The 12,830-nt window shown below is 34.0% G+C and overlaps 1 protein-coding gene across 1 annotated transcript in view; it reads right to left on the bottom strand.

Moving 5' to 3' along the window:
- The window catches only part of SYNE2 (spectrin repeat containing nuclear envelope protein 2), a 419,774-nt gene that overhangs the window by 43,133 nt on the left and 363,811 nt on the right, over positions 1–12,830 (bottom strand). Inside the window, exons 103-104 of the mRNA XM_044664857.1 lie at positions 8,058–8,216; positions 5,113–5,279 (exon numbers count right to left, since the gene is read on the bottom strand). Of these exons, the coding sequence (XP_044520792.1) occupies positions 5,113–5,279; positions 8,058–8,216 (326 nt within the window). The remainder of the gene's footprint in view (positions 1–5,112; positions 5,280–8,057; positions 8,217–12,830) is intronic.

Consider the following 12,830-nt stretch of genomic DNA (forward strand, 5'->3'; position numbering starts at 1 on the left):
CATTTTTACTGAATCAATTTTCCAAAGGCATTACACCTCTGAAAATCTAGATGGATACAAGGAAGAAAGGACAAAACCTTCCTTATTTAATTTTCACTTCATATAAGGACAGTGCTAATTGATAATTATGATTGATCAATAATTTTGAAAAATACTCTGTTTTTAAGACTTTCTGAAATTCATCCTACTAGCTCTATGGGAGTCTTAGACAATGTACATATGGAAAGGTCCATCTCACATGTGTATTTTTGTAAAAATGAAGCTGGCAGGCATTTTTTGGGTAGGTCTTGGGAGTTCTGCTAAGAAGTTCAGATATGTGAATTCTAGCCCAAACCCCTGACTTTGAATCTCCTTTTATTAACATCAATACCAGTTTTGTTGTATTAATATGGTCTTCAAAAATTATAATTCCCAAAACATAGTCTATTGTAAAGTTTAATAAAATCAGAATGTTTTAAAAATAAAGCCCCACAATTTTGACTTTAAATGATCACTCTATTGCAAATATTAATAACATGGAAATAGGTTTTGAACAATGATATATGTATAACCCAGTGGAATTGCTCATTGGCTTAGGATGTGGGGAGGGAAAGAACATGAATCATGTAACCATGGGAAAAATATCATTAATTAATTAATTAATTAATTTTTAAAAAAGATCCCCAAAAGGAGGTTAGGAGTTTAGGAAAAAGAAATAATCTATAATTTGGTTTTGATCTTAATGTCCTTCCTATTCCTTCAGACTATGGTCCTTCCAGACCTTTGCTCCAGCCCTCTTTTCTAATACACTCTGCTGCCTTTCATGCTTGATAATAATGAAGAGGTTGATATTGATAAAATGAAATTCATAAATAAACTCAATCCCTTATTTTAGTCAATAGTTTCAACAACTCTCCTCCCTAAAGAACAAAATTTTTGACCAAATGAGTCACATAATTACACTTTTTCCTTCTCCTTTAATGTCTCTTAATGAAGGCAGAGAGCCAGAGAAAGACACTAAAATCATTAATTTATAGCTGCAAGGATCTCAAGAGGTCATCTGGTCCAACTCCCTCATTTTACAGATAAAGAAAGACAGAAGATGTGACTTGCCTAGTGATAGAAAACAGAAGAGGCAAGATTATAATGCAGAATCTGTGACTCTCTATGGCCAAAGGTATCACATGGCCTCCTCTAAGCAAAGAACCTGGTTAGTCATCATGCTAAACAATGAGCCTCAAATAAGTGAAAATTGATCATAATATAGACATTTGAATTCCTTGTTTGTAAACTCCTAAACTGACAATCTAAAATCTTACTTCTTAAATGACTTAGGTTTTGACCTTTGTAAGCTTCAACAAACATATTGGAACTTCATCTTTTCCCAGGATTAACATACTCTTAAGAGTCAGATGCCCAGGAGGCACACTGGCTAATGAGGATGACCTTCATGCCAGTTGCTACTCATTCAACATTGTAGGTCCAATGAAAAGTTCCCAATAAAATGCAATGCGAGGGGAGTTGCAAATTTGACATATGAATTGTTTCACAGAATCACACTCTTGGGTCAGAGAGATTTCTGAGACCACCTATTCTAACTCATTCCTGTACAAGAATCCCCTCTACAATGTACCCTAATAATGGTCATCAATTGTTTAGTTGCTTTAGTAAGGTCCAGTTCTTCATGACTTCATTTATGATACTGGCAAAGATACTGGAGTTTGCCACTTCTTTCTCCAGTTCATTCTACAGATAAGGAAACTGAGACAAGCAGGATTAAGTGATTAGATCAGAGTCAGTTAGTTAGTTAGAAAGTGTCTGAGGCCAGATTTCAATTTAGGACAATGCTTCCAGGCCCAGCACTCTATCTATTGCACCATCTAACTGCCCCAATCATCATCTCTCTTTGTTTAAGGATTTCCAACCTGAGGGAAACCCTTTACCCCCACAAAGGCAGGCAATTCTTCTTCTGGAGATATAATTGTTAAGCATTTTTTGATTAAATCAAGCCTAAACACTCCTCCCTGAAACCACAGTTCCTACTTAGGTCTGCCTGGATCAAAGTCCAATCTCTCTACCATTTAATGGTCTTCAAATGCTTGTCTTGTCCTATGCCCCATGTCTTCTCTTGTCCAGGTTAATATCTCTACTTAAAAAAAATCCTTATATGTATAGCATGATCTCAAGGTCCTTTGAGTAACCATCTTCTGGGCATTCTCCCAAAATATGTTATTTTTAAAATGTATTATGCCCAAATGAACATATTGCAGATGTGGTCTGACAAAAGCAAAATACAGGAGAAATATTCCCTTTCCTAGTCCTGAACAATAATTCTTTCTAATGTAGCCTTAAATGGAACATTTACTTTCTCACACACACTCTTGAGCTTGTAGTCTGTATCATCATTTTTTCCCCAGAAGAACCTTTATCTTGTACTTTTGAAACTGATCTTTAAAAATTAATTAACTAATTTAGAATATTTTTTCCATGGTTACATGATTCATGTTCTTTCCCTCCCTTCCTATCCTCCCCACCATAGCCAACGAGTAATTCCACTGGGTTTTACATGTATCATGAAATTGATTCTTTTAAAAACCCCTTACTTTCTGACCTAGTAACAACACTAAGACAAAAACAAGAGCAAGGCAAATGGGATTAAGTGATTTGCTCTGTGTCACATTAGTAAGTGTCTGAGGCCAGATTTGAATCTAGATCCTCCCAACTTCAGAGCTGGCATTGTGCCACCTAGCCATCCCAATTTTTTTTTCGAGCCAAGTGTAAAGCTTTATGTTTATCTCTATTTCAATGATCCTTGTTTTATTTTTATCTTTGTATTTACAGCACTTGGCACAATGCCTAGCACAAAGCAGCTTCATAAATACCTATTAATTGATCCTTAATAAATTTAATGTCCTCTCCTTTGACACTGACATCACCCTGATGCAAGTGCTCATCCATCATTTCATAATTCTTCTATTTCACTGGCCTGATGGTGGGTCTGCTTGCCTCAGGTCTCTCCTCACTACAGTCCATTCTCCACTCAGCAGCCAAAGTGTCTTTTCTAAAGCTCACGTCTGGTCACATTACCTCCCTCTCTCTGAAAGGATTGACTATAAAACCCCATGTGGCATTCAACATTTTTCATAAGCTGCCCCCTCCTCCCTCACCTTTCTAGTCTTTTTATACTGTACTTCCTCATATAGTCTTTGATCTAATGACACCAGCTTCTTTGCTGTTCCACAAACAAGATACTCTACCTCTTGGTGTCAGGAATTTTCTCTAGCTGTTCCCCATGCCTGGAATGCTCTTGTCTTTCTCCACCTCTTTAACTTACAAGTAAAATCCTACAAAATCTGCAGGATGTCTTTTATAATCCTTAATTCTGGTGCTTTACTTCTGTTGATTATTTCCTATTTTTCCTGTAAATAGCTTATTTGTACATTTTTGTTTACTTGTTGACTCTATTAGATTGTGAACACTAAGACAGGGACTGTCTTCTGCCTTTCTTTGTATTCCCAGAGCTTAGCACAATGCCAGGCACATAGTAGGTGCTCAGCAAATGATTACTGACTGACTAATCACATTAAATTCAGTGAATATTCTTGGATCCTATTGTCCAACAAACTATTTGTAGTATCCATCTCACTAGGTTATTTTATTTTTTAATTTAATTTAACTTTAAAAATTCTTAACTTCCATCTCAGAATTAATACTATGTATTGGTTCTAAGATAGAAGAGTGGTAAAGGCTAGGCAATGGGGGTTGTGACTTGCCCAGAGTCACAGAGCTAGGAAGTGTCTGAGGTCGGATTTGAACCCAGGACCTCCTGTTTCTAGGCCTGACTCTCAATCCACTGAGCTACCCAGCTACCCTCTTATTAGGTTATTTTAAAGATCAAATGAGATAATATATGTCTTTAAAGTATTGAAATAATGTCCATTTTTAATATTATTATCCTTATTATATAGATATCACCCCCTGAATTATCAGCCTACAACCTCTATCAAAAAAATCAGTGAGGGTGGCAACTGGGTTGCTCAGTGGATTGAGAGCCAGGCCCAGAGATGGGAGGTTCTGGGTTCAAATCTGAAATCAGACACTTCCTAGCTATGTGACCCTGGGCAAGTCACTTAAACCCCATTGCCTAGCCCCTACTAATCTTCTGCCTTAGAACCAATACACAATATTAATTCTAAGATGGAAAGTAAGGGTTTAAAAAAAAAAGGCAATCAATCATTTTAGCCTGGTGTGACCCAAAAGAAAATAATTATAATTCTTTCTGTACACTGTTTCCTCTTTGAAAAGTTTACTAACCATCCCTTTAATAATGCATTCTAGAATTTCGCTAGAGATTTAAATCAGGATCACTGGCTTATAATTTGTAAGCTTTATTCACTACCTTTTTTGGGAAAATCTGGTCATTTTTCTCTCTCTATTACTGTTTTATCTTTCTAGTTCTCTAAGATCTTTCAGAGGTCACTGACAGTCATAGCTGCCAATTCTTTCCCTAACTGAACATAAGTGTTCATTTGTGCCTAGATACTTGAATTCTCCAAGCCTTGGAGTCCAAGGAAGCTAAATGTTCTCTTACTATTGCTCGTCTCATGTTAGTTAATAATTCATCATTAGCCAGTCTTGTTCTTTTGTTTCTAGTCCATCATCATCATCATCATCATCATTGTATTTATATAGACCTTGAAAGATATGTAGACATGTTATCTCATTTGATCCACATTTTACAGATGAGGAAACTAAGGCACAGAATAGTTATGTGATTTGTTCAAAGTCATCCAGTTAGTTAAGGATCTTGGGCAGAATTCAAACTCAGATCTTCCTAACTCCAAGTTTAAGCACTGTGCCATCTTCCTGCCTATTTCAAAAACTGCTAAAATCTTCCCAATACAACTGAACAGGAGGATTTTAGGCATGATGGCTAATGGAATTTTCCTGCCTCTGTCACATTCTTGCTTGTTATTACCAACAAATATGTAACAATAGTATACATTTAGCTCTTTAAAGTTTAGTTAGAAGGATAGAAGAATTTAAAAATACGAGATGATTAATGTTTTTTATATAAAAATTTCTAGAAGAAAATGTTTTTAAAACCAGAAGCAATTTTAGACATTTGCTTACCTTGATCCAATGACATCAAATAAATGTTGCCAGCGATCATTAATTTTGCTGAGCTTATCATCTATTTCAGCAACTCTAGTCTTATTGCTGGCTTTGATCAACTGATCACCCATTTGCTTCAAATGAAGTTTGTTTTCACTAAACAGGTTAATTTCTTCCATACAGTCCTGACAAAGACACCAAAATAGCAGCTTGTATTAATACTGAAAAGATACTTTCTTTTGAAAACTATAAAAGAGTAATAAAAGTTCCCCTTCACCTCTGACAGGAAGTCATGATCTCTGGTTCTTAGTAATTTCTTTTTTGCTACCTAACAATCTTATACTCAAAATATTTCAGTGAAAAGCTATTCTGTTGCTTTTCAGTTTTTTTCAGTCATGTCCAACTCTTTGTGACCCCAGTTGGAGTTTTCTTGGCAAAGAATCTGCAGTGGTTTGCCTTTTCCTTCTTTAGCAAATTTTAAAGATGAGGAAACTGGGGCAAACGGAGATTTAAAGGCTTGCCCAGAGTCACATAACCAGTAAGTAATATCTAATAATTAAACAAAAATATCAATGCACATTACTATGTTGTTTTAATTATTTAGGCATCCAAGAATTTGAAATTAATGTAAAGGAACTATGAAACTTTGTTTTTCTTCTAATCAAATCTGGGATTAGAAAATATAAGCCAAAACTCTAGAAAGGATATAAACTACATGAAGGCAGGTCCATGATCAGAAATAATCAGTGGAAGTAACACTAGTTAGGATTCATTTTTATCTGCTTTACCATCGTACCCTAAAGACCATATCAAGCCTTTCTATCTGACTTGCTTTTAAAACCTCCTATATATTTGGTCTCTCTCTACTTACAGGGTTTTTTAACCTGGAATCTTTAAACTGATTTCAGGGGTGGTGGTGGTGGGATATGAACTTGGATTGGAAAAGTGATTTTTTTTCCTTTTCTTGATCTTTATTTTCACCAATCTTTAATTGGAATTTAGCATTTCTTTACAATATGAATGCAGGCAACAACAAAAAAATATTTTTGTTATTAGTAATACCTATGATTTTGTCACCAACAGAAATCAAAGACATTTTCATATCACATTAGAATTGTCAGACTCCTAATATTTATGTTCAATACTGTCAAAATTACTGCTTAATTAAGCTTTTAATTCATCTAGATTTTAAATATATCTTATTTGATATGTTAGCAAAACATATCTATTACTTTTTTAATACTATGATAGCTATATTCCAACATAACTGGTTTCCACTGTAATCATATATGCATATTATAATATTTCATGCTAATCATATATATATATATATATACATTATATGCATAAATCAAAACTATTCTGAAAAAGGATCCATAGACTTCTAAAGGACTCCATGGCACAAAATCATTAAAAACCTTTGTCCTATTAGAATGTGAGCTTTTTGATAGAAGGACTACCTTACTATTTTCATCATATCCCTAGAGTTTAGCATAGTACTTTTGCATATATAGTAAATGCTTTTTCATTCACTACTTTTCTTTTTGATCTTTAAATCCCAGTTAGCTAGAAAAGTATCTCACTCATTATAGGTTTATTAAATGATTACCAAACTGACTATTAAATATAACCAAATCAAAATGTATGTTATAGCTAAATTAACACAAAATCAATGTCAGATGTGATCGAAGGCTTGACTAAGTAGCATTTAGCAGGAATGTGACCTCATCATTTCCAAGTTCAAGTGGTCTTTTACTTCTAATTCTGTCCTTCCAGAATTGTACAGACAGATGAAAACAATTTTATTAGCTTGAACACAATAAAATGAAAGAACACTGAATTTGTAGATTCTAGTTGGAATACTGGTTCTACCTCTTATACATTTGTGATTTTGTGTATGTCACAACTTTTCTGGCCCTCAGCTTCCTCATCTGTTAAAAAAAAGGGGGGGGGTTAGATTAGATAGCCTACAGGGTCCTTTCCAACTTTTGATCTATGATCCTAAAATCTTGGGACTATTTTACCTCACGAATTCCCTGGCTTCAAGACCATCTGGTACTAATTCAAACAAAGCTGACCAGCCCCCATACATATGGCCCCTCTAGCTTAAAAAAAAATGAAAAAAGAAAAAATAATGAAAACAAGGAAATATCAGAATCAACTACATACATATATACATATATACATACATACATACATACATACATACATATATATGTGGTTTCTGTACTTTCCCTTTTTAAACATTAGGGAATTAGATTGACACTGAAAAATTGGTAAAATGTATTCTGTTAGAATTTGCAAATTTTATATATAGACACACACACACACACACACACACACACACACACACATGATATATAGGTAGATGATTCTGGTCTTTCCTAGTGAAAGTGTCTTCACCCAACCTAGCTCTGTACCTCTAAAATTTTTTAACTTTTATTTTTTAGAAAAATTTTCCATGGTTACATTAATTCATGTTTTTACTTTCCCCTTCACCCCCCTGTACCTCTAAAATTACAGAAAAAATGTTTAGCAATTTTTGTTCAATCTACTACCCATCTAACTGAAAACGTGCCTAATAGATTACAGTTTTATCTCTAGAAAATAATATTTCTTGTGTCAAATCTCCCAATTCAAAGATTAAATGTTTTCTGACTTCTTTCATGTCTTACCTTCTGGAAGAAAACTTTTCAGATTCTCCCCATTGCTGGTAATGCTAGTGTTTTCCCTCTGAAATGATCCCCAATTTATTCCATGTATATCTTGTTTGTATACCAAGTTTTTTGCATATTCTTTCCTTCATTAGACCTACTGGCTTTTCTTTATATCACTGGTATTTAGTAGATTGCCTGGTATATAGGAAGCACTTAATAAATGCTTAACTTGCTATCTAATCTGGTTTTCAGAGACATTTTCCAAAAAGTTAAAACTGTGACATCCAAATTTGCTTCCTAGCTTACCTTCTGTAATCTTTCAATCATTTCTTCAATACTAATGTCTGCTGTTTGTAGAACTTTGTTTTCCATTTGAACTAGCCATGCACATAAGTCTTTATTCTTTTCATTGAACACAATCCAGGAATTGAGTCTCTCCTCGATCTCTTGTTTACGTAGTGAGACCTGAAGATGAAAATATGTTATAGAGCAGCAAGTACCACAAAAGGAAACTAGATAACCAAGAACATTCAAATGTATAATGTGAACAAGAAAAGAAAAATGTCTATTTTTAAAAATAATAGTTAGATTCAGTGATAGTTCAACTCCATGGTTTGTGAGACTTCCAGAGGATGAGAAAGTGACCATAAACATATAGTTCAACCATCCAAAAAAAAAAAACCCCAAAAAAACCTGTCACTGTAGATCTAAGGTTTTGTACTTTCCCTTTTAAAACTCTAGAGAATTAGGTTAACATTCTCTTTGAAAAATATGGTAAAAAGTAATCCTTTACAGTTTGTTTGCAAATGAAATTTAATTGACAAAGCATTTAGCTCAGTAAACAATTTGCATTTTCTTATAATTATAGTCCCTGCAGATATTGAAAAGCTAAATTTGTATTTAGCATACTGAGTATTGGCCATATCTCTCCCATTTCCCCCACCCCAACTTGAGTAGGTCTTAAAAGTCTACAGATCTAAGCTTCTCAAATAAGGAAGTGTGCTAATATCCACTTTAAGATATTTTCTCTTTAAGAAATTCAGGTATTTTATAAAAACTTAACATCAATACAGTCATTTCAATTAAGTAACCATTTACATTTAATTTCAACACAAAGTATAACTTTTTAGTGACTTCCTCTAAATCTCCATTAAGATTGTTTGGCCGTTCTCATTTGCTTTATAGTCAAGTTATATTTTTCTAGTTCTCTTTCCATTTGAATTTTTCCATAGAGATTTTCCAGATTTTTTTGTTTGCTTTTTTTTTTTTTTTTAAGGCTTATTCTGTTTGGCTCCAGAATTCAGAACCAGAGGGTTTCAAAAAGGGAAAATTCCCCAACAAATTGAGTTGTCCAACAGGATAGTGGGCTGCCATTATGGTATTGGCTACCCTTCCTTAGAGGATTCCTGTCCAAATGTTATAGTAGTGGACATTCTTTCCTTGTATGGACCAGGATGAAGAATTTTCTTTCAAGCAATATACTATAGATTTAGAAGTACCTTCTTAACTCAAATTCTGGCCTCTTCCATCTAAATTGCATCAAAATACTTAAATCATTTTTATTCGTGTTCCACAATATGCCCCTCTTCTGAATACTACTTTGTATATTTATTTCCCTCTATCTTCTATGTACATTTTGTCACAGTTGCTCCCAGAATGTAAACTCCTTGATGGAAAGTGGTATGTCTTTTTTTTTTTTTAAATCTTTCTATCTCCACAGCACTGAGTATAATGACCGGCAAATAGACACTTAAATGCTTTTAACTGTTGCTCTCTCATTGGATATTTAAAAGTTGTTTTCAATTTTTCATAGTTACATATAAGTAGTATAATGAAAATTTGTAAGCAGACAAAAAACATTTTTTTAACCCTTACCTTCTGTCCTAGAATCAATAAAGTATTGGTCAAGGCAGAAAAGTAGTTAGGGCCAGAGCAATAGGGGTTTAGGTGACTTGCCCAGGGTCATTCAGCTAAGAAGTATCTAAGGACCTCCTGTTTCCAGGCCTGTTTCTCTATCCACTGAGACACCTAGCTGTCCCTGAGCAGATAAAATTTTCTGTTTTTCATAATTATAGTATATTGTCCAGGGGACCTCAATCTTTGAGCTCTAGTTTTCTCATCTGTAAAATGAGGATAACTTGTGTCACCTACCTCACCGGGTTATGCATTTGTAAAGTATATGTATATGTATATATATAATTTATATATTATACAAAAATATAAATCATAAAGTCCTTTAAAATGGCAGCTATTATTTCATTTAATAATTTCATTTAATAAATACATATTTATTAAAGTACATATATGTGGCGCTGTGTTAGGTATTATGAGGTACACAAAAAAACAAAACAGTGCTTGTAAACTCAGAAAATTTATGATAATTAAAAAAAGAAACAGTATGCCAAGAGGTTAAATTTTGTAATGAGTCTGTTCTATGTATAAACTTAGAATTCAATTCAGTAAATACTTCATAGGCCTAAGGAAACTATAACTACTATTTTTTGTTCAGTTGTTTAAATCCTGTCAACTAGACTCTTACCAATTCCATTTGGGGTTTTCTTGGCAAAGATACTGCAGTGCTTTGTCATCTCTGTCTCAAGCTAATTTTACAGATGAAGAACTGAGGCAAAAGGGGTTAAACTGATTTGCCCAGAGTCGAATAGCTATAGCAAGTATCTGAAGCCCTATTTGAACCCAGGACATTCCATCTCTAGGCCTGGCTCTAAATCCACTGAGCCACCCAGATATCCTAGAACTGTTTAATCATTAATTAGTCAATCAAAAATATTTATTAAATTCTTATGATGTGCTAAATTATGTATACAAAGAAAGAAGAAAAAAAAAACAGTCCCTGCACTCAGGAAGCTCACTTAATGATAGGGAAGAAAAAATATAAATTAACTGTATATATTTATAGTGTGTAAATATGCAGAAGAATAGATGGAAGGCAGTTTCAGAGGAGAAGAAACTAGTAGCTAGGAGACCAGGAAACAACAGATGGTATTTGAACTGAGACTTGTAGGAACATGGGGAAACTAAGAGGTAAGGAGGGAAAGCATGACAGTCATGGAGGAGACAGTTTAAAGGTACAAAAACAGTATATAGGAGATGGAATGTCCTATAAGTGGAAAATAAAGTATGTCAGTACTGATATATTGTAGATGCACTGAGTGTAGTATAGTGTGCTCAGTCATTTTAGTCACTTCTGACCCTTCATGATCCCATTTGGGGTTTTCTTGGCAAAGATACTAGAGTGGTTTGTCATTTTCTTTTTCAGCTCATTTTATGTGAGGAACTGAGGCAAACAGGGTTAAGTGACTTGCCTAAGGTCACAGGGCTAGTATCTGGGGCCAGATTTGAACTCGGGAAGATAAGTGAGTCTTCCTGACTCCAGGTATGGCACTTTATCCACTGTGCCACCTAGCTGTCCCAGGTAAAGTAGGAATCTGGTTATGAAGAGCTTTTTATTTAATCATCTTTACAACAGAAAGCAATTCAGTGTGTGTGAGTGATTGTGTGAGTGTGTGTATGTGTGGGTATATGCATATGAGGGTAGATGTGTGTGTGTGTACGTGTGACACCGTCAGCCTTGCACTTTACAACAATTATCTGAGAATGTTAGTCTGAACAGAAAAATTAAGGACAGAGAAAGCCATCAGGGCAATACTGACACCAGAAGTAGAAACTTCATTTCCATAAAATGGAAGTAGTTATACACTCTATAGCTTTCTAGAGGCAGGCCCAAGTTTTATTTATTTATTTTTATTTTTAAAATTTTATTTAATTGATTAAGAAAAATTTTCCTCGGTTACATGATTCATGTTCTTCCCCTCCCTCTTCTCCTACCCCCCTCCCATAGCCAACGAGCAATTCCACTGAGTTTTACATGTGTCATTGATCAAGACCTATTTCTATATTATTGATATTCAGGTCCAAGTTTAAAGAGATCAAATAAGCTGGAGTATTTATGATCAAAGAAAGCCTAAGTAACCTTTGCTTGACTCAGCTTTTGAGCTGGGCTGCTAGCACACGTTATCTGATGCATACATAGGTCACTCAATTCAACAAACATTTACTAAATTCCTACAACTCTGGTGACAAAAAAACTCTTAAATGGTATCTGCTCTGGGAAGCTGGGAGGAGAGGGGAGAAAATGTACTTAAAGAACAGGCATGGAGGTGGCAGATGATGGAATGATTTGTTTTGGGTAAAGCAAATAAGTCAGTTTGACTGGAACTTTGGGGTAAGCAAACAAGAATAATAAGAAGTAAGTTTAGAAAAGTTTAAATAGGTTGGAGTAAGATTATTTAAGGGCTTTAAAGGTAATGTTAATCTTAAGTCCTAGAAAGCAAAGGTAATTTAAAATGTGACCACAAAACTCCATAAAGTTCTACTCTGATGCCTTTTTGATGAGGTAAGCCTGGCTTAAATAATGATAATGATAATGATAATGATAATGATGATAATAATAATAATCTTGCTAGAAATTTTGTTTCTAAAAGACATGACTTTTATTCCAAAATCTTGGGTACAAGAATTTACCAATGACCGATTATAAATCTTTGTATTTTGCAAAATAAATCAGAGAATCATCCACTGAACACATCTGTTCAATTATGGTGGACTGATTCCATTAATGTTACCAATAGCAATATTAGGTCACCTAGTTTTCAGATTTCTTCTTCGCTACAACAGGCAAGCATCTTAAAAATGATCTTTACAGAATTAAAAATATTTACTCTTTAAATACAACTAAAATCAAGTTCCAATGAAAAATCCAAACCCCAAATCACTCTCCATTATTAAGATTAGTTTTCAAAGCAAAACAAGAAACTAAAACAGTTCATGATTTTAGTCTTTGAAGGTTAAATATAAATATCCTTACATTTATATATCATTTTTATAATATTTATATATCCACGATATATAAATATTATACATAGCATAGAGGTTAAAATAAATCTTTCTTTCTCTACAGAAATTCAGACAAAAGAATTTTAATATTTAAATGCAATCTGTCTAAAGAACAAGCTAGAGAAGGGTTTTTATTCCATTAGTATACTTACTATTCCATTAGTA

The sequence above is a fragment of the Gracilinanus agilis genome, chromosome 2, assembly GCF_016433145.1.
Source record: "Gracilinanus agilis isolate LMUSP501 chromosome 2, AgileGrace, whole genome shotgun sequence".
In the NCBI taxonomy this organism is placed as follows: Eukaryota; Metazoa; Chordata; class Mammalia; order Didelphimorphia; family Didelphidae; genus Gracilinanus; species Gracilinanus agilis.